The sequence below is a fragment of the Neofelis nebulosa genome, chromosome 10, assembly GCF_028018385.1.
Source record: "Neofelis nebulosa isolate mNeoNeb1 chromosome 10, mNeoNeb1.pri, whole genome shotgun sequence".
Classification (NCBI taxonomy): Eukaryota; Metazoa; Chordata; class Mammalia; order Carnivora; family Felidae; genus Neofelis; species Neofelis nebulosa.
Window position 1 is genome coordinate 76134930 of NC_080791.1, and position 21849 is coordinate 76156778.

General features: G+C 47.9%; 1 protein-coding gene across 2 annotated transcripts in view; it reads left to right on the forward strand.

The window, feature by feature from the left end:
- Nucleotides 1–1501: 1501 nt before the first annotated feature.
- Nucleotides 1502–21849, forward strand: part of SLC6A5 (solute carrier family 6 member 5) — a 64163-nt gene continuing 43815 nt past the window's right edge. The window contains exons 1-5 of one of the 2 annotated variants that reach the window (XM_058688461.1): nucleotides 10548–10826; nucleotides 12246–12800; nucleotides 15428–15566; nucleotides 18277–18408; nucleotides 18755–18928. In XM_058688461.1, the coding sequence (XP_058544444.1) occupies nucleotides 10824–10826; nucleotides 12246–12800; nucleotides 15428–15566; nucleotides 18277–18408; nucleotides 18755–18928 (1003 nt within the window). In that variant the 5' untranslated portion in view covers nucleotides 10548–10823. Of the gene's footprint in view, nucleotides 1632–10547; nucleotides 10827–12245; nucleotides 12801–15427; nucleotides 15567–18276; nucleotides 18409–18754; nucleotides 18929–21849 lie in introns of those variants that run through there. The other variant, XM_058688462.1, reaches the window with a different exon arrangement.

The window sequence follows — 21849 nt, forward strand, 5'->3', positions numbered from 1 at the left end:
ACTAATGGGAGCCAGCTCAACAGCACACAGAATGACGGAGTATTCTTTGACACATGCTCTGCCCTTAATCTGATACAGACACTGCTTGCCTCTTGTAGGTGACCTTGGCAGGGCAGGCTGACAGAAAATGGCTTTTAAGAAAAATGGCCCATTGGTTTTCCAATCAACCAGAATGGCAGGTAATCCTGTAGTCGGTTGCATGGACACTGCCTCAACTTGACAGAAGACTCAAGCTCCCACCTAGGGCAAGCTCAGTTTCACATTGTATGGAACATGCAGCGTGTTAGTTAGGGTAAAGTGTAAGTTGCTATAACAAAGAAACCTGAAAGGACACCCGTTTAACTAGATACATTTATTTGTCTTTCCTGTCCTAGCTAAGAGATGGTAGGCTGCCTGGCCATTCTTAATATGTAGCTTTTACTTGTGGGTCTAGAGGTAGTTGCAGCTCTCATCATCTCTCAGCCAACAGGAAGGGGGAGCATACGCTCAAGGTTTTTAAGGCAAGATCCTGAAGGTGCGCATCATTTGCTCACACCTCGTTGGCAGAATTTAGTGACAAGGGCTCATTGAGCTCTAAGGAAGATAAGGATATGTCATCTTTAACTGGATTGCTATGTGCCCAGCTAAACCCAATTACTATGGAAGAAAAAGAGTACAAATAGTGGAGGATACAGCTAGCAGATGGCCACATCTGGCTCATGGGATCATTTTCTTGTTCTAGGTCTATCAGTGGCCCTATCCTTAGGATAAGTGACTTTCTCAATCATGCTCCTCTTCAAGAAACACCCTTGTCTTGCAACACACATACATACATGGACACCTGTGTGACTCAGAAAGGATCTATGGGCCTCAGATCCATGAACAGTGGAGTAGCAGATTCAAGTTCTTATGACTGCATGGTATTTCACAATTGACTAGCTCTCTCCATTCTATTATCTTATTTGATCTTCGCCTCAGTTTTGAGAGTTGGGCAAGATTTATTATCTCCATTTTACAACTGTAGAAACTTTTTCCAGCACTATGGAAACCTGCCCAGCTCTAGTGCAGAGTACCCACAAGAACTGGGGATTAACAGCCTCAGGAACAGTCTTCAGCCAGGAAGCGATGAGAGTCTGTGACAAATTGCCTCCTACCTTCCTTGTCCCTTGGTGGGAGAATTCTGCCATTGTTCCACATGGTGCCTCAGAGGGTCCCCAGTGGGCCTAAACTACAATTTCCCACAGTGGTAACTCACTCACTCATTAGTGCTCTCCTTACTGACTCTTTTCCCACCCCTGTCTTACTTTCCTTGCTCCCTCATCTAGGACACCCTCCCAAATTATCCACCTACATCAAAGGCCTTGTCTCAGGGTCTGGCCTTTTACAGTCTTTTCCCAAAACTTCCCAAACTGAAGTAGAGATATAGCTTTCTCTTTCCCTGTAGACGATAGTCTATGAAAATGGGAACTTAGAACTCTGGATGGCATGACTTCTATGACATGACAATCTGAAAACATGTGGCAGATGGACCAATGGGGTCCAAGACTCAGAGCGAGGATCCTGATACTGTGGGCAGCTTGGGATCCAGCCCACCTTGAAGTCCATTCCATTTGTACCTTGACCTCGCCATTACTTGGTACCTTGCGCTTCAGGTAATTTTGAGTTTGTTTCTGTCCCTTACAAACAAAAGAGTCCTGGTGAGATGATGTTTATTTTCTTCCTTATGCTTATATTTTTCTATAGTGTAAAACAAAAAACCCATTTTAATGCCCAAAATGACAGAATAAAGTTCCAAAGGAGAAAACAATTTTTGGAAATGTCTTTGACAATGTCACCTTGAATAACCCATATGGGGGCACAATCCACATTTTTCTCTTAGTATCAGTGAAACCAGGCCTTCATGAAACAATGGAATCACTGAACCATGAGTTGTCATAGGCAATCACACTCTCCAAATGCTCCCACAGTGCTGAGTGACAGAGGGCCTTTCCTTTGTCAGTTCCACCAATCACCCAGACTCTTAGAATGGTTTGGATGTAGCTTCTCATTTGGCCCCAAAGCTGTGCCCAAGTTAATGACTTGGAAAAACATGCCATCATCCATATAATCTGTAAAAAACAGAGAGAGCCCTGAATCAGGCATTTCCACTGCAGAGGAAGCATTCACAAATCATGCACATTTCAATGATGTTTGCATTATTTCTCACAACTGTTTAATTAAATCCTGTGTAAACAAATGGGCTTATCTGTTTGGTCCTAATAGTTGTAAAATTTGGATATTGTGTGATACTGACAATTACAAATATTTGTATTTACCAAGTAATATCCTTTCCATTAAAAAAAACTCCTTTATGCTAAAGAGAAACTGATTTAGTCTTTATGGAAACATACTATAGCTTTTTGTTCCCATGGCCTTTTTATAGCCAGAGGGATTCACAGATTGCTGGGCATCTCTGGGAAGAGAAATGGAAACAAACCACAGAGCACTGTCACCCTCTGCTCGGAGCTCAAGTACGTCTTCATAGGCAGCTCCATGTCCGTGTCTTGGGGTCAGACATAAAAAAAATCTGGTCCCGATAAGATAGGTCCAATTTTCAAAAATATGCAAGTCCTTTAAATAGTAATTTATATATAACTTATATTAAATATTGGAAACAATCCAAATGTGAAGTAATTATTTTTTAGTTAAATTGTGTACAGTGAAATCTGTGCAGCAATTAAAAATGGTTACAAATGATAATGTACATTTTATGGCAATAGGGCAGAGATATATCAACTCTATATTATAAGTGGAAAAAAAAGACAGGTCACAAAAGACTATGAATAGCATTATCTAAGTTTTGTAAAAACAAAAGCCATCTTTCTACACATGAAAGTCTAGAAAATCTTATAGCAAAATGTTAATAGGATGTATTTTTGGGTGGTGGAATATATTTTTTTATGTTCTTTGAGCTTTTCCAAATTTTCTGTAATAAATGTATTATATTTGTAATGAGAAAAACAAAAATGAAAACTAATAAAAACACAAAATAATAGGTTTTAGAGAAGGCAGTAAGGTGACATATAAGAAATTAGGAGGCTTGGGGCACCTGGGTGACTCAGTCGGTTTAAGTGTCCAACTTCAGCTCAGGTTGTGATCTCACAGTTTGTGAGTTCCAGCCCCACATCAGGCTCTGCGCTGACAGCTTGGAGCCTGGAGCCTGCTTCAGAGTCTGTGTCTCCCTCTCTCTCTGCCACTCCCCACTCAGGCTCTGTCTCTCTCTCAAAAATAAAATAAAACATTAAAAAAATTAAAAAAAAAAGAAATTAGGAGGCTATTCTAGGATTTTTAAGGCACTCATTCAAACGCACTAAGTGCCTATTGTGTGTCAGTCCAAGTAGAAATACATAGGCTTTTAAAAAATCAAGCTCTGGGGCGCCTGGGTGGCTTGGTCGGTTAAGCGTCCGACTTCGGCTCAGGTCATGATCTCATGGTCCGTGAGTTCGAGCCCCGCATCGGGCTCTGTGCTGACAGCTCAGAGCCTGGAGCCTGTTTCAGATTCTGTGTCTCCCTCTCTCTGACCTTCCCCCGTTCATGCTCTGTCTCTCCCTGTCTCAAAAATAAATAAACGTTAAAAAAAAAATTAAAAAAAAAATCAAGCTCTTCTGCCTTTGAAGTGTTCACAGTTTAGAATAGCACCATCTAATAGAATTTTCTGCAATGATGGAAATGTTCTCTGCACTGTCCAGTGCAAGTTGCTTTTGGGTACTAAGAATGTAGTTAGTGTGACTGAAGAATGGAACTTACACTTAATTTAAACCTAAGTATCCACAAGTGGCTAGTGGCTTCTGTAGAAGAAAAGACATACATAGAAATAATTAGTATTCACTAAGTGCTAGAGAAGCACATGGGATGGAGATATTAACTCTGTTCATTAAAAGCCTCTGAGAGGAGATACATTTTTGGCGATGAGTCTAAAGGTGTAGTTAGAAATTCACCCTGGAGGGAAGAGCATTTTGGGTAAAGGATACTGCAGATGCAGAGGGAGAGACATGACTGGGCCTGACACTTGTAAGAAAGAAAAAAAAACAAAAAAAAACAAAACAAAAAGGCACTAGGCAAAGTTCATGTCCCATCAAGAAAGATAGGGAGAATAAAACCTAGACAACAATCCAGTAATATTAAGATCTACAGAAATGAGTCATTTTCTTATTTGTCCAGGGGAATAGTGTCACAATTCAGGTAGTAACTTTCAAGTCCACTAAAACCGGATTATCCCAAGGGAGGAGGAGCTCTTTGAGCCAAATACTATTACAGAAGCTTTCATATACTTTATCTCATTTAATCACTACAAAAAACCCCATTTTACTGAAAAGGGAAGCAAGGCTCACAGGATAAGTAACCGCCCAAGAACACACAGCTAGTAAGTGGCTGGACTTAGGTCTAATATTAAATTACCATAAAAAGATCAACATATGTAAACATATCATATTAATCCCACCCAGGAAGACATTGAGATTGAAAATAGAAACACTCTATTTTTAATAGAATGTAGAATGTAGACCCTGAGAGATTATGTTAAAAGATTTCATGGATCATTTCTAAGCTCTAATGGTGATATCCCAGGAGACAACTACCATCATGATTAACTCTGGGCTGTCTGTCAAAGATCGTAGACTGAGCTGGCCAGTGTTTTATATAGCCTCATCTTGTATCGAATGCTGCAGATTACTAGAACCAACATTACCAAATTTGATGCCAATGTCCATGGCCCCTCTAAGCCCAATTTACAAGGGTACCACCAAGTGACAAAATTATAAGGTCCTGAAACTTATCTGTGTTGCCTACTGGTATATAAAGAGTCTTGAGTTTTCAAAGTCCCACATCCTGGACCATTCTCGTCACCATTTTGCCTTCCTGAACCTTGTTCAGATTCGACTCAATAGCCTTGGTTAACTCCATCAACTGCTTTTATGGTGATGCTTCCCAACATCTGTTCCGCTCTACTTGTGGGAATTCCTGCTAGGTTTGCATGACGTTGAACTCAATTTTTTTTAAATCTCACTAACTAGGACAGCAACAGAAGGCTAGGGGAAAAAGGAACATTCAAGAGAAAAAAGAATCTTCTTTACTAACACTGTAAACATAAAATAGCAATTTTCTTGTGCTTCATATATTAGAAATTTCTTATTTCCAGTAATGTGAGAGTTGACCTCGGCTACAAGGCTGATATCTCCCATTTCGGGGTTTGAGAAATTTGAGCAGATGAATAAACATAGAAGACTTGAACCTGGAAGGAGAATACTAATTAGTAAACGTATACAACTAGTAAAGCAGTTGTATAAAGGACTAGCCAAAGAATGACCAGAAAAAGGAACAGAGGAAAGAAATAAAGATGTTGTTTACCAGAAAAGCATCTATGTTGTCATTATGGAAGGATTAGAAATCAAATTTTCTGATTTAGTTTAGTGTAATTTTAGTTTATTTCATAGTTTAATGTACTCTACAAGGATGGGGGTGGGAGACTGAAGATCATCTTCGTATTCCCCAAGACCATGTTCTTTAAAGGTTCTACCCAACAGAGCTAGGAGATAGAAATGCCAGGACTTTAGGAGGAAGACTAGCCAAATATTAGTGGCTCGGGTCCTTAATTAACTGAATTCCTTTTTCTGAGCTCTGCTCCTCAGAGGAAGACAGTAAAATAGATGGAGGCTGAGTACTCCCTAATAAAAGTAGCCTGTTTGGTGAATATCCTCATTAATTAAACTAGTAGTTTCTAGCACTGAATTAAAAAAATTGTTTATACATTTTTTACATAAATGTATAAATATGACAATTACAACACTGATCGCCAGTCTGTGTGCCTTTCTCTCTCTCTCTCTCTCTCTCTCTCACACACACACACACACACACACACACACACACACACACACAGTGGGATCATATTATACACACTTTAATGCATCTGGCTTTTCTCACACAATGAAAATTTCTCACACCTCATAAAAATCCGAGCCAACTGTGTGGCTCTAAATCACTCTTTTTAACAACTGGAAATCATTCCATATTTTAGCTATACTATTGATCTAATGTGGATATTTCTCCCCTAGTCCTTTGTTTATCAACCATGCTATAATAAACATTCTTGCACCATGCTGTTGTTTCTTTTGGGTGAGTTGCCAAGAGCGAGATTGCTGGATCAAAGGGTAGCATAGGTTTTTTTTTCTTTTTCTCTCCCTTTTAAAGAATAGATGCTACTATTTGTTTCTAATTTGCAAGTAACCTTGAGCACTCACTTTTCCTCCCTTGACCTCTGTTTTCTCACTGCAAAAGGAGACGTGTGGGACTATAGATGACCTTGAATGTCCTTTGCAGCTTGTTCTAAACTTGTCTGCTTCTGCGCCTGCGCCCACTGCCCTGTGTTTTGCTGCAGTGTAGTGAGAATCATCACTACTGCTGACTCAGGAACAAACGCCCTGCCTGTCTGAGTCTCAGGATTTGAGACCTACATTTTGCACACAGACTAGTCACTTCACTGAGCCCTTGATTTCCAAGTTCAGACTCTGCTGAAATGCCTTGGTGAGGGAAGCTGCCTTTGATTAGTTGGGTTCTCCCTGACACCCAAGGTCCAAATGAGAGCTGGACAGCAAAGCTGATTACACAGCTCTAAGCTTCTGTCATTTTTGTTGAGATTTACCTTGATCTAAACAAAAGGTGTCTCAGGACACATCCATAGCAGCCTCTGTGTTTGAGCACTTTTTCAGAATGCTCCCAATTTTCCTTTAATGAAGATAAATACTGGATTATTGTGTGACCAAACTACTGAATGAGAAGGGGAAATGTTGCAAAATGATGATCTACTCTGTAAGGCTTTCTGCTCCGTGCATGTCTATCCATTTTAAACCATCCGGACCAGGGAGAAACAACGATTTTACTTGCTAAATCTGAGGGACTTCACGCAGATCATTTTTCCAGACTGAATAATAATAATTGCTTATTGATAGCAAACCAGGCAGCTGACCTCACTCTAGGCACTTCACATGCCTACTCTCAATCCTCAAACGACCCCTGAGGTAGGTTAATATTCTTATTATCCTCATTCTACAGATCGAGGATCCCCCCCCCTCCCCCTGCAAGGTCACAGAGGCTAGGAGGTGGTGTAGTCTGTCTGCAGAATCCATATTCTTAGCACAAAACAACACTGCAGGGGAACTCAGCAGTAGTGGGTAAGTGGGACAAAATTACTGCACGGGGCTTCTTAACTATCTTGTTAATGTCACCTGAAACCCACACTGAGAGCCCTCACATCCACCGTCTATAGAAGTTTAATGTGTTCACGGCTCAAAATCAGCTGGACACAGACACAGGCGCTCGCTATAATTATATCCCGAGTGCTGGGGTGGACCAGAGGCAACACAGATTTGGGCTCAAGTCCTGGCTCTGCCCGCTGGCCTTGGGCAAGTTTCTTCCTCTCTCAAATTAGTCCCTCAGCTCTTTCTCACCTGCTGCCCTGGGGAGGCGAGGAGGCTGTAGGGTACCGCCAGCCAGGCGAACCCCAGAGCAGTCGCGTGTAAAGGGCTGGCTCCTCTCCCTCCAGCCCCGCTCCCCAGTGCTGTGGAGGGCAGCACCTGGAATGCGCAGGGCCACCTCCAGGCCCTCTCCCTCTTGGGTTCCAGTTTGCCCCCCAAATATCGTGGCACAAACACTGGGTCAGGACTGCCACGGGATGGCCTCTTCTTCAGTAGACTCCCCACCCTCATCCAGCAAATGCCGGAGAGACATGGGTTTTCAAAAACAGCTATTTTTTTGCTTATCTGCAAGGAGCGGGGGCAAAGTGATCGAGGGCGAAATCAATTACTATTTTTCATCTTTGACAAAGTAATTAAGGCCACAGTGACTGGTTAATTCCGACCGAATGGCTGCGCGGTGATGGATGCGGATTTACGGCCTCTTCGGCGGCCGCGCGCGGGCCGGATTATCACTCCAAACAGGCGGCCGCGGAGGGCGGGGGCGGAGACCCAAGTCCGGAAGACTTGCGCTTTTTATTCTAATTCTTTTTTAATGCTGCGGCTCCATCCCGGCGCTTCCAAGCGTTGACACACAGCTGTACGCACGACGAGCTGCCCCGGGCCACCAGCCTCTGAAGGCTGGCTCTCTCCCGCCCTGCCACCCCCACTCTGCTGCTCGACGGTGCCCGACCCCCCGCCGGCTTAGGAGCTACCCCTCTTGGCCTCCCCGCCCGAGACCCCCGCCTCCACTCGGAACGTAGCCTCTCCTTTCTAGAATCTTGCGTCTAGAAGTGGGGTGAGGTGGGGAGCTCAAGCAGCGTCTCCACCACCATTACGCCCCCACCCCGCAGCTTTCCCTGAGCGTCAACCGCCTCTGAACTGCCTGACGCGTGACGGGCGCCACGCTGGAACTCAAGTGCGCACTAGGCCAGGGAGGGCCCGCAGGCGACACGTCAGGCCTGGGGACCGATCGGGGGCGGGAGCGTCACTTATGCTCAGGGCTGCAGTTCACCTGGCTCCCCCCGCCCCAGCCTGGAACGTCAGTGCGCCCCGGAATGTTGGCGGTGCAGGTGGACGCTCCACCCGCTTCCGCATTTGGCGGGGGAGGCTCAGACGCACGAAGAAAGGCCAGAGCCTTTCCAAGTCGTGACTGTCCACGGTGGCAGTCTGCCCAGGGCCTGCAGAGGGGGGGGGGGGGCCTAATCCGACCCAGGGGCGCATCTCTTGGCGCGGAAGTGGGGGCTGTCAGGCCTGCCCTTACCCTTCTTCTCCTATCCTCGTTTGGCTCGTTGGAAACGGGTCTGTTTCGGAAGAAGCGCCCAGCAGGCTCCCTCGGCTTTCCCGGTGGTTCCCAGAGTCTAGGATGTTTCCCAGCGCCCACCAAGACACGCGCCCCTGCGGGCTTCTCGGCCCCGCCTGTTGTGCTGACCCTTTTCCAGCCAGAGCCCAGCCCGATCCCACACCAGTCTCCCTTACTCCTCCTCCCCGACACCGCCTGACTTCCCTCGGAGCGGGCCTCCGGAGACAGTGCAACTGGGCCCCCGCGACGTCCCAATGGGCAGGGTGGGGAAAATTTCCCGGGTTTGAAAGCGACTTTCTAAACCCCAGTTTCCCGGGCTTTAGAACTAGGAATTTCTCAACGGTTGTTACCAAAGCTAAATGGGATAATTCATGGAAAGCTCTTGCACAATGGTTCAATATTGAGAGCTTAATAAATGGTAACTCGAAACTACAATAAAAAGCGGCCTGAACCCCGCAAGGCGGCTCGCCAGGAAGGCTTTATCAAGAAAACCTACGCATCGTTCCATCCTAGTGCAGATCGCGGGTCCCCAGCTGGCTGCCCTCGGAAGGGCCAGACTGGCGAGCCGGTGAGCGGCGGCACCCGAGCTCTCTCGAGCAGTTCGGAAGGAGGCGGGAGGGGGCCCCCCGCAGTGCCCCGGGCGCTCACCGCAATCTGCCGCCGCAGCCTCCGCCTGCGGCCTCCGCGGCTTTGTCCTCCTGCCGCGTGGGGACGGCCCAGCCAAGTGCAACGGAGCCGACCCCGAGGCTGTGGGCCGGGCTGCGAGCGTCAGGGAAGGGACAAAGTGCCCTCCTTGGCTCCCCACCTCCGGGGCGAGGCGTTCCCCGAATGAGGCTGGCCAGAAAGGAGACATTGGTTTTGTTACCAATCCCCTTGGAGTCTCCAAACCAACCCTTCTTTGCAAAGGTGTTTTCCCTTTCTTCTGATGGTAGCCATTGCTTTATACCAAGAAAATCCATTTTTTTTATCTTTAGGGCCACCCCTCACTTGCCCCGCAGTACAGTAGAACGTCCTCTTGTGGCTTCCTGGTTGGCCATCCTGCCGCCTGGCTCTTGAAGATCGCTCTCTGGAGGATCTCTCAGACCTTGCGCTTCCACATCTGGCCTGGCTGTGGTGGGTTTTTATTGAGAGGGCTATGAAAAAAGAATGGGTTTCCGTTTGACTTTGAAAGTGACCTAAGAACGAGATCACTGTTGGAAATAATGTCCTCTTTATTTGTCGAAAGTATTTTCAGAGGTTTCTAAAAAATACAATGAGAACAGTCATAATTTTACTCAGAATTTCTTTTGTGTTAATAGAGATACAATAGGAATGCAAATACTAGACCTCAACGTATAAGCGAAACTCCTAGTTTTCTGGAAGGGCTGTCTAACAGCCCTCTAACAGTGGTTGTCTGCGAGTAGAGCTGTGAGGATCTGAAGCCCACATACACTCAGGCAGGTACACCATTATAAATGTTATAAATGCAGGACCCGTGAGCACTGGCCATCGCAGAGCTGTGCCGTTACATGCAGACCCTCGATCTCAGGGTAATATTGTGGAACCCGCTGCCTGCAGATTCAGAGAGACAGCCAAGGGAACCAGAAGAAGAGAAAGGCAGAAATATGACAGTAATTTAATTCCTTCCCCCTCGCCCACCTCGTAGCCCAATCCGCTCTGTTGGCGGCTGCGCCTCGCCTTGGGTGCAGTGGGACGTGTCCCTCCCATGTTTCCCTTAATTAGGAGGAGGCAAACTTCTGTCATCCCCTCCCGCCAGCTTCGGTTTAGTAATCAGACCCATATGAGTCACGCCGAACACGCAGCCCCCTCCTGCCCGAGGGACAACTGGCCAGCGTACTCTCTGCTGTTGTCCCTTTAAAACTCGAATCCAAGGGGGTAATGATTTATCAAACTTGTATTATCAAGAAAATGTCAAACGAAGGGCACCTTGCTTTGCACTGACGCAAACCTGGCCTTTCCCAAGGAGATATAGAAAGCGCCTCTCTTGTTGGAGTCAAACCCAGTCTTCTCAATAGCTGGTTTCACTCTGCCGGTTCAATCTGTTGCCCGTGTCAGACATGGTGAGTGTTTGCTTTTGTTCTTTTTAGAGGAAAGGGAGCTGCGGGTGGAGGAAGGGCAGATTCGTTTAGAGTACTTCTTTTTGAAGTGTTCTATGCATTTTGGAAGAGGAAGGGAGGGCAATCTTCACAGCCGTAGGTATTTGTTCTTGTGAGCATCACCTGAGGTCGGAAAGAGGTTTCTGAAGCTCTGTAGAACCGAGATCCCTATCTTCTAACTGTGATCCCAGGCACTGTCCTCGGTGCTGAAAAGCCAGGTGCCGGTACTGAGGCTAGTCGCTGAGTCCTAGAGGCTTTTGAGATAACAATGCTTGCTGGAGACGAGGTGTTTAGATTTGGTGCAAATTAATGAGTTCCGACCTGTGCATTTATGAAAGACGGTTAGATGAGATGCACGAGGTTGAGGTGAAGGTAATATGGTCATTCTTACAGTGTAATAGTAAATATTGGTGCTAATATTCAGGAAGCCCTGAAAGATTACACGAGTGGAGAAACCAGATGGAAAAACCATCACTTGCAGATCTTTTAATTTGAAACTCAGTTGAGAAAAAGCAAATGGAAATTAGTCCTGAGTTTTTGTCCCCAAGCATGAAGGGCATTGGACACTCTTGTAACTAGTTACTGGAGGGAGAAAGAGAACCAAAAAACTTTGCATGTTCTTTTACATATCTGGAAATCTGGGAGTGAATGTAGGTTGTGTGAGATAACAAACCTGGTTACTGTCTTGTGTTTTACATCTGGTTTGTTATGGTTATTGTGTGGTGGTTGTTGTTCTTGTTTTGCTCGGGATCATTATTCCTGCCTTTGCTACCTGGAGGGCGAAGATGGGGTTGGAAATGCTGGGATTCGTTCAACCCATTTGGCCTGAAACACTCGTAGGTGCCAGGGCATCAGCTTTGTGGCCGCAGCTTGCCTATAGCTTATTTAAAAAAAAAAAAAAAAAAGGCAATGTGCATTATTGAATGACAAAGGAAATGGGGCGGAAAATTAAAGAATCTTTCTACTATGGTGATGGGGAGGTGGGCACCCTACAGCCGTGATGTGAAATCCAAAGAGGGCGGGGAGCTCATGGCTGTAGGGTTATTTCTACCCTCCTTTGCTACCCCCTACAAAAACACATTTCTGCCTATTTTCTTAGTTATCCCACCATCAGGGAGGAGAATATTAACTGCTTTATGCCATCTGGTTATTGACAAGACAGGCAAATTGAGAAATACAGTTTTTCTTGGAGAAGGAAAAAAAAATCCAGATGCCAGTTTATTCCCGAGATATTGGGACCTGAGTGGTGAACGGACCCGAGTGGTGTCTGGACCTGAGTGGTGAACGTCTTTACATGTAGATACAGGTATTTTTAGAGCTACCGTGACTTTCTGTGCGTGTGTGTATGTTTGTGTGTGCACGAACTTCACGTTGTATTTGCAGGATTGCGGTGCTCCCAAGGAAATGAATAAACAACCAGCCAACAGCCTGGGGGCGGCGATGGCACTGGGCCACCATGCTGGCCTGTGCGCGCCCAGGACGAGCCCGGAGCAGGAGCTTCCCCCCGCCGCCGCCGCCGCCGACGCCGCCGTGGCGCCGACGCCGCGTGTGCCCAGGTCCGCTTCCACCGGCGCCCAAACTTTCCAGTCCCCTGACGCGCGAGCCTGTGAGGCGGAGCGGCAGGGAGTGGGGGCTTGCAAACTCAGTAGCCCGCGGGCGCCTGCGGCCTCGGCAGCTCTGAGGGACTTGAGCGAGGCGCGCGGCGCGCAGGCCGCAGCTCCTTCTGGGGCCGCCGGGCCCGGCAACGCTCTGCATTGTAAGATTCCGGCCCTGCGCGGCCCCGAGGGGGATGCTAACGTGAGTGTGGGCAAGGGCACCCTGGAGCGGAACAATACCCCGGCCGTGGGCTGGGTGAATATGAGCCAGAGCACCGTGGTGCTGGGCACGGATGGAATCACGTCCGTGCTCCCGGGCAGCGTGGCCACCGCTGCCGCCCAGGTAAGCAGGTCGTGCTCGGCCCGTGCCGCCTCCCGCCCCCTAGGTGTGCGAGGCGAGCCGGGCCGTGGTGGGTGCACGTGTGCTGATGGGGAGACCGGTTGGCAGTGCCAGGTAATGGACGCGGGAGGCAGCTTTGTGGCTTTGGAAGCTCGCGCTGCGCTGGGGTCCCCAGTTCAGGGCTCAAGGGCTGCTGTGACCCTGCCGAGGAATCACGATCTCAGGAGCCGCCACGACCTGTCTCTTCCCAACCTCAGTAGTCGCGCAAATTCATGCAGGCTCATGAAGCGGTTGAGACAGATAGATTATGAAAACAAGACTCCCCCTTTTGTCCATGAGTGAGTCTTTTCTTTAAAATATTTTTCCTTAATTAGAAAAATTAAATACAGAGGAACCCTCTTCCCCTTCCCCTGCAGGGAATAACAGTTTAAGTGCAGTAGTACCTTTCGCTCAGAGTGAAATTATCACACGAGAACTCATTGAGGAGAGGTGGGTGTACATGAAGCTACTACTGAAGCTTAAGCTTCAGGGCTCTTCCAAAACCCAGTACCTAGTTTTTCATCATAACTTTGTATATGTTGTTGTTGTTGTTTTCTTAAAGAGAATCTATCTCTTTAGCTTTAGCTAAAGCTTTAGCTTTAGCTCCATGCCTGGACCTGCCTCTACATTTGATCCTTTACACTCAATGAGAGGCATGAAAAACTCACAGAGCAAATCCCAATCCTGGGTTCAGGATAAGGCAACTACTACTGCTTATTATTACTCTCTCCCATACAGGCTCTTGTCTTCCATTTCCCTCCAGTCTCTCTGCTTCCTCTGATCTCTTTCTTTCTCTGTCCTGTCTCACCTACTTGAGCTCTTCCTTTTCCATCCCCTGCCTTTCTGCTGTCTCCTCTCCTTCCCCTGGCTGGGGGGCTAGGCATGTGTTGAGCACCTGAATCTAAACATCTGCCTATGTGAGATTTCCGGTTTATACAGCCCTTCTGTTCCATGACACTCTAGTATTTACACACACACACACACACACACACACACACACATCCACAGGCCCACACCTCAAGAACCCAGCTGTTGGAATAATAACTAGAAATGAACATACACTTAGACCTTCCCACTTGCCCCTGTTTTTGGTGTCCACTTCTGGAGCGTTTGTCTGTATATATTAACTGCCTCTGACAGCATGTGCCCAACAGTGTGACCCCAGATGGAGGCAGAAGATTGTTTCAAATACCTTGCTTAACCTCCGCACTGCGGCAAAAGCGGCTGAAACTCCCACCCTTTTAGCCTGAGAAGAATTGGAGGGTGGGTGGGGCTGGAGGTGCTGTGCCTGGCAAAGGACTGTGGAGGGGATGCTGAAGATGTTCAGAGTAGATTAAACCCTGCATTTGCCTACTCTCAGCTCTGCCCATTTTTCTGTTCTTGCCTTCCTGACACCTACCTCAGCCCTCCTCCCTTCCAGAGACTTCCTCTTCTCCTGACAGCTCCTTTACTCTCCACAGCCTGTGGAACAGTGTGAGACATACCAGAGTGCTAGAATAGCAAATGGAGTGTGACGGAGGAAGTAGAGGCCGGGCAGTGGCTTGGGTCCTTGGAACCTTGGTGTGGTGTCCAGGCGTCCTGAACATTTAGAATTTGTTGAGGTGGTTTCATCTTCTTCCTTTTCTGCTTAGTAGTGAGGCATTCCAGAAGGAGATACCGCCCCTAAGAGAGCATCTTAGTGTGAACTTGGAGAGGCAAGCCTCAAAGGTCCATAGATGGTTGGAACTGGAAAGCGCCTCAAGGGATAGTTCTTCTCAGCCCCTCATTTTATAGATGGGAGCACAGAGGCTCAGAGAGCATGTAGCTTGCCTGGGATTATCCAGATGGTTAGTGGTAAAGTTTAGACCAGAACTCAACGCTTTAGATGTCTCGTCTCTTGCCATATCTACCTTCTCTGTTCTGCCTCTTGTTTCACACCCACACCTCTCTCCAGCCCATTTCCCTTGCCCTGGTGTTGAAAGGTGCCCCCCCCCCCCACCTTACACTAGCAAATCAGGTAGGTTCTGCCTATAGGCTTTGGCAGAGAACATGAGGCAGGGGCTCTGGCTGGCTTCAGGCATTGCGGCTCTATTTCTGACCTAGCAGACTCCAGAGGGAGAAAGGGCTGAGGAAGGAGTGTGTTGAGGGTTTTGGGGAGAGAGGGGTTGGTTAGGGATCTGCTTGCTGGGGATTCTAGGCATGATATTGGGGAACTGCTTGCCAACTGAACTCTTGGTCAGGGGTTGGGGATGGAGGGACTTGCTTGCAATCAACCAACAGGTTCAAGGTTTGGGGAAAGCTGCTTGCTGGTGTGCCCTGACTGCAGGATTTGGGAAGGAGGGGTCTAGGGGTGTGTTGAAGATGAATCTTCATATCAGAATTGGGGGCCTGCTTGCTGAAAGACTTTCAGTGCAGGGGTGAGGGTTAAAGGCTCTGCTTGTAGATGCATCCTCTCTCTTCAAAATTGGGGTCCTGCTTGCCAATGCATCCTCAGTTGGAAAATGGGGGCCTGCTTGCTGGGAAAGACCCTCAGCAGGGGGGATGGGCGGAATGGGGCCTGCTTGCCGGTGGCCCCGGGGCTGTTATCCGACAATGTGCTTTTCCGCCCCCAGGAGGACGAGCAAGGGGATGAGAATAAGGCCCGAGGGAACTGGTCCAGCAAACTGGACTTCATCCTGTCCATGGTGGGGTACGCAGTGGGGCTGGGCAATGTCTGGAGGTTTCCCTACCTGGCCTTCCAGAACGGGGGAGGTATGGCTTTTCCGGTCTTTCCGCCTGCGGAGGGGCGGGGCGGGCACTTGCGGGTTGGGGAGGCACCAGGAGCCTCGGAAAGGGCAGGGAGGGGAGGCTGGGAGCAGCCTCCTCGCTCCGGCTCCATCCCCCATAGGCATCGGTGCTAAGCCAGAGGGCAGGAGCCACCGTAAGGGTTTGGCACTAGATCCAGGAGGCTTTTGTCTGAAGATGGAGCTCAGGAGAGAGGGGGGCCTCCATGATCCCCCACTGGTCCAGCTTGGGGGACTGGTTCCTGAGCCAAGTGGGCATGGCCACATTTAGAATTCAAACTCTGATTTAGCCAAGAAATATTCTTGTAGCAGCGCACTCTGTGCACTTAAGTGGCAGTAGCTATGTGGTCCTGGACACCAAATTAAGGACCGTTTAAGATTATAACCTGGAAATCCGAGCCTACATAGGAGACCTTGCAAATGGGTGTTTGAGTTGTGCAGAATGCAGGGTGCTGGGGAGTGCAGAGTGGCCGGGGTCTGTACTCTCCAGAACCTCTCAGAAGTACCCACACACATACATCCCCTTGGGCACAAGCAGGACATATTTTGACTTTAGCCAAGTTGTTTGGCAAAAAATAGTTTTCGTTTTGTTTGTCTTCACTGGGTGGAAGAAGCTGCTTTTGAAGGAAAACCATTTCTGAAATGGTGAGGATGCCAGTTAGGTACATACCAGCTGCCAGGCCCCTTGGATCCAGTGTACCTCTTATGTACACACTGAGGAGGAGAGAGCCCGCTCATTCAAGGTCCTCTGCTGGGGCTCTCCACCTTGAGGCACCTTGGCCAGGGCCTCGCCCCCACATTGCCTAAACTGACAAGTCCCCCTCTAGGAATAGGAATTTGCAACTAGGACCTCCTCCTAGGACCAAAGAGACCCCCTCCCCACCAAGTTAGGGTTTTTTTGTTTTTTGTTTTCTCTTGGGGGAGTTCCAGACAGCAGACAGGTGCTGCACCACCAGATGATTAAAACGGAAAAATATGCCTTCTCCCCTCCAATTCCAAATTAGGACACATTGACAAGTACTTATGAGGATGGCCGATCATTTGCAAACGGAGGTGCCCTGGAAACAGAAGAACATGTGCTGGCCACACAAAAATAAGAACCCTAGCTGGGTTTCCGCTTGGTTTTCTGTAAGAATCCCAGTCCAGGGTGCAAGAAGTGGGCCGGAGATGCTATAATAAGGCTTCCAGTGACATGTAGTGGTGGGAGGTGGGGGAGGAGCTAGGGAGGGCCTTTCAGCCAGGGCACTTTGGCATGCCGGAAGTACCCATGTTTTGCTCCCCTGGGGATCCGCAAAGGGTGGGTCTGCGTCTGGCCCAGTGGCCAGGTTCCTGCTCCCAGTTCCAGGAGCTCCTCACGTAGCCATGCACGGGGAGGGGGAGGCAGACTTTTCTACACTGCGGCTCCCAGCTCAGCAGCCCACAGCACTGGGTGGAGAGCAGGCCTCCTCCTTCCTCGGAGCAGGGGGAAGGATTGCGTAATCCACCCTTCTCCAAAACCGCATCTGGAGAGGCTAGAGCAGGACCCCCCCCCCCCCCCCCCCCCCCCCCCCCCCGCTGCTGTTTTACTCTCCAAGAGCTTGAGGGCCCTGCTGGGCTTTCCTCACCTGGAGGGGCCCAGGCAGGAAAGGCCTTTCAGCCCAGACAGGAAGTTGGAAGAAGGGTGACCAAAAAGAGTAGACCAGAGAAAAATCAGCTTTCCTTTCCTGGAGCACAGCGTTCTGGGTTCTGGCATCCCTAGTGCCTGAATTGGCTCTGACCCATGCAACAGCGCTTACTGGTCCAAGTCATTTCAAAGATCATGGCTGTTCCCTAAGGCCCTCCCAAACGATCTTAATTCTTGAAGGGAATGAACCCCAGAGAACCCCCATCAGTTGAGGCAGCCTCCCTACTACTATTGTCCTGTTTGCAGGGAGCGGGGGCGGGGGGGGGCATTCCAGGGAATAAAGAGATGAAGGGCTGACAACCTCTGGGGGCTCCAGTCTAGGTAAGACACTATGTAAATATTGGGAGGTGCTCAGTGCCTAGGGAAGTATTGTGGGAGGACAGAGAAGGGAGGCTTCTTGAAGGAGGAAGCATTTGAGTTGACCTTGAAGGATGGAAGGGATTTTCATGTGGAGAAGAAAGTTGAGAAGTGTGTGGTGGCTGGGGTGGTGGAGAGAGGGATTTTCTAGCCACTCGTCTGGCAGAGCAGACCCAGCACTGAGTGGCAGGAGGTGTGCAGGTAACTCAGGGTATTGCACAGGAGGGCTCCTGGAGTCTACCTTAGTAGATATCGGGTCCTTGGAGGGTGGAGATGCTAAGACGATTTCACCAAATATGACTCTAGTAGTGAGTCACGGGTGTGGATTTATTGAATGCTGGAAGAGCTTAATTTGGAGGACGTTGAAATGCTGTAATAAGAAAAGGAAAAGAAGAGAAAAGAATAAAACCCCACCATGACACAACCCCTAGCAACCCATCCAGGAGGGAATTGGGAAAAGTAGTGTGTGTGTTGGGTACTCTGGACTGAACTTGGTACAGGAAGGCTGTTAAATGTCCCGGGGTCCCTGTGGTTGAGCTGGAATGTCAAAAGTTTCTTGGAAAATGAGGGGGAGCCAGCTCCCGCCTCAGAGGGTGAATGTGGGCCAAGGTGGCCTTGGCCTCCGAGGGCTTCTCACTTCTCACTCTGTCTTTCCAAGGTGCTTTCCTCATCCCCTACCTGATGATGCTGGCTCTGGCTGGGTTACCCATCTTCTTCCTAGAAGTGTCACTGGGCCAGTTTGCCAGCCAGGGGCCAGTATCTGTGTGGAAGGCCATCCCGGCCCTACAAGGTGAGTCCGCCCTGCCTCCCAGCCTCCTCAGCCCTCTTCTGCTCTCTCTGGCACCATGCAGCCCCCAGGAGGGAGACCTGCTTTTGTGAACAGGATAACTCACATTTTCCTTTATTTGATCCATTCTACCTCTGGGACCCTCTGAAGAATGGCCCAAGATTGCCTCTGGCATTGGTCCGTTCCTCGCAGAATGCCTCAATCTCCCTGATGGACACAGAATCCACTCCACTATTTGTGTATCCATCTGTGAAAGAGAGCCAAGACCTAGGTCCCCTCCCTGTGCCCAACTGTAAGAATTCCCTAGGACTTGGACTGGAATGAGTCCCTGGAAATCTTGCTTCCACAGGCTGTGGCATCGCAATGCTGATCATCTCCGTCTTAATAGCCATATACTACAATGTGATTATTTGCTACACACTTTTCTACCTGTTTGCCTCCTTTGTGTCTGTGCTGCCCTGGGGCTCCTGTAACAACCCTTGGAACACGCCAGAATGCAAAGATAAAACCAAACTTTTATTAGGTAAGTTTGGATATCCCTACGTTAAGTGGTGGGCAGAGATGAAAACAACCAAATATACTTAATTCTAACATTTAAGGAGCTCATGGCTCAGAGGAGGGGTGATGACATTTTTGTCTGCCCATGACTAACTGGAGTGTTTGTTAAAAATGCAGACTTAGGGGCCCACTGGGTTGTCTGATATATTAGATTTGGATGGGGTTGGGAAATTCGCATTTTAGCAAGGTCTTCAGGTGACTCATATGTACTGTACAATTTGAAAGTAATGGGGTCCTAGAGTCTAGGAGAGTGATGCCTGTGATCCTAGATCACACTTCACAAAATACTGCTCAGTGCATGAGGTAACTAGGAGAACAGATACTTGAGTGGCAGACCTCTGATAGAGATTAGAAATGTGCATAATGTAGTACCTAGAAATGGAGAAGTCTGCCTGGGGAGTCAGGGAGAGTTCCTGACGGTTCAAACCTGAAATCCCCTAGGACGTGAGGGCTTGTGGGGAGCTGTCAGCTTGCTGGGTCAAAGGCAGGTGGGTGGAAGTGAGGAGGAGCAGGGCAGACTTGTCAGCAAGGCTGTCTGGCCTAAATGACATCTTTGCCCTTGACGGTACATGGGTCTTGGGCAGGTAACCTTTCTCTCTGGATCTGCATTTTTGTCACTTGTAAAGTAGGAATAATAGTGTTCTTTATTCTACCTACCTCACGGGATTGCTGTAAGGAAGCCAGAAATAAAGGATGTGGGAGCAGCTGGAAAAGTATAGCCTTCTACAAATAGAAGGTGCCTCGGTCACCTTTGTCACCTTTGAAACCTCTCTGTCATTTCAGTGGGCACCAATAAGCAAGTAGTTTCTTCTTTTTCCAGCAGCTCTGTTATTCCCCTTAAGCTCAATCTGTGCTGAGGTCAGAATCTGTGATCTCTACATGATTGGCTCTTAGTGTAGGCCCCCAAATCAGCTCCTTTGCCCTTACAGCCAGCACATTGCAGAATGAGGGCATTATTTAACCCTTTGAGTGTGTTATGAGAGAAAGATGAATTCTTCCCTGCCATATCCTTGGAGACATGCACATACCTAAAGGCAGTAATTCACACTGGAGTATTTTTACACACATTGTGCATATACATACATGCCATGACCAACCTCTACCTAGATTGGCTTTGACTAAGACTGAAGAAGAGCTAAAACTAAAGACATGTGCCCATGAAAGTCAAACCCTGTGTACCTGGAAGTATTCAGGAATGGGGGATGGGGTGTGTGGAGGTTCCCAGGTGGGTGGCTCGACGAGAAGCGTCCGTTAGACTCTCTTTGCCTCAGTGTTCTCACAGTCTCAGTGTTGGTGGATTCTTGGGTTAGGGCAGCAGTTGTCAGCCCAAGCTGCTATACATCAAATCACCTGGGGAACTGACAAATCAAGACATCCCTTAGGGTCCACATAAGACTAATTAAGTCAGACAATTTAGGGATAGAGTCAAGGATCCATAGTTTTAAAGTGCCCCAGGAACCAAAGAACCACTAGGTTGGAGTTTGATCACACCTCTTATTAATTTAGATGCCCTTAACCATCTAAGGGGGGAATGGAATGCCCCCTCTCCTTGCCTGCATTTCTGCCATCCCAGTGGTCACCTCTACAAAGCTGTTCTCTGGGAGAATTCCACTCAAAAGCTGTTCATGGATTCACAACTAACAATTAGCTGCTGGAGTGCCCTCCTGGAACATTTTCTAGGATGTAGATTCTAGAATGCAGAAATACCTCAAGGTCATTCCCCAGACTTGCCTGTCCTTCCCAGATTGTGCCCAGGAGGGAGGTCACTTTTCAAGGGAGAACCTGCTGGAGGAGGACTGCTGGCTTGAATCAGGCTCCATGGGAAGTTTGCCTGGGGACTTCCATCAGGAACCATAGATGTCATGGTGATCAGTGTCCCACAGCTGTCCTCCGGGAGGGGCAGTAGTTCAGAAACAACATTCTCTTCAACAAACATATCCACTAATATTTGTGTGGCACCTTCACACTTAAATAACAGCTAGCACCACTTTCGACATGCCAAGCACTATGGGAACCCTTTTACGTGTATTACCAACACACAACAAGTCAACACATGGCTTCTATTATTATTATTCCCATTTTACAGATGAAAAAGCTGGAGCTCAAGGTCATAGAGCTAACTCTATGGTAGACCTGGGATTTGAACCTAAGTTTGCCTGCCTCCCAAGGCCACGGTTCTAAAGCATCATGCCAAATGCTCCCCAGTCTACAAAGCAGCTTCATAAAAGATGTCCCTGCTGTTCCTAATAAGAGCCCTAAGAGTTCCAAGGGGCAGGTGACATGATTACCATTTTGCAGTTGAGAAAGTGACCTTGAAGAGAGTGGAAGGGTCAGGCTGCAAATCGAAAGGTAGAACCAGCACCGAGATTTAGATGTCATGATTCCTGATTGCCTGCTCATCCAGGATTCCCGAAGGCTCCTTGGTCCAGCAGGTTCTGCCCCATCAGCCCTGGCAGAGTGACATCAGTCCATGTGTTCCCTGTCTGTTAGGGACTGAGATTCCCTGGGCTAAAAAGAAAGCTTGTCCGAACAGTCGTTTGACTTAGTAGATCCACTTCTGGGGATCAATCTTAAGGGGGGAGATCAAAGACCCAGATAAGACTTATACATGATTATTCATTGTAGCCACATTTACAGTCTTGGAAAACACTAGAAACACTTAAATGTGTGACCAAAATGCAAGTAATTCTTGAATAATCCCATAGTTCAAATAAACTGTAGTGCATCCATAGAATGAAGTATTCTGTAGTCATTAAACATGAATATTCATAAAACACGGGGAAATCCTCCCCCAAATACACAAAATGTTTACTGACAGATTTGGGACCATATTTTCTTTTCTACCTTTTCTATCATGGACACATTTATTTTATAGCCAGAGTGTGT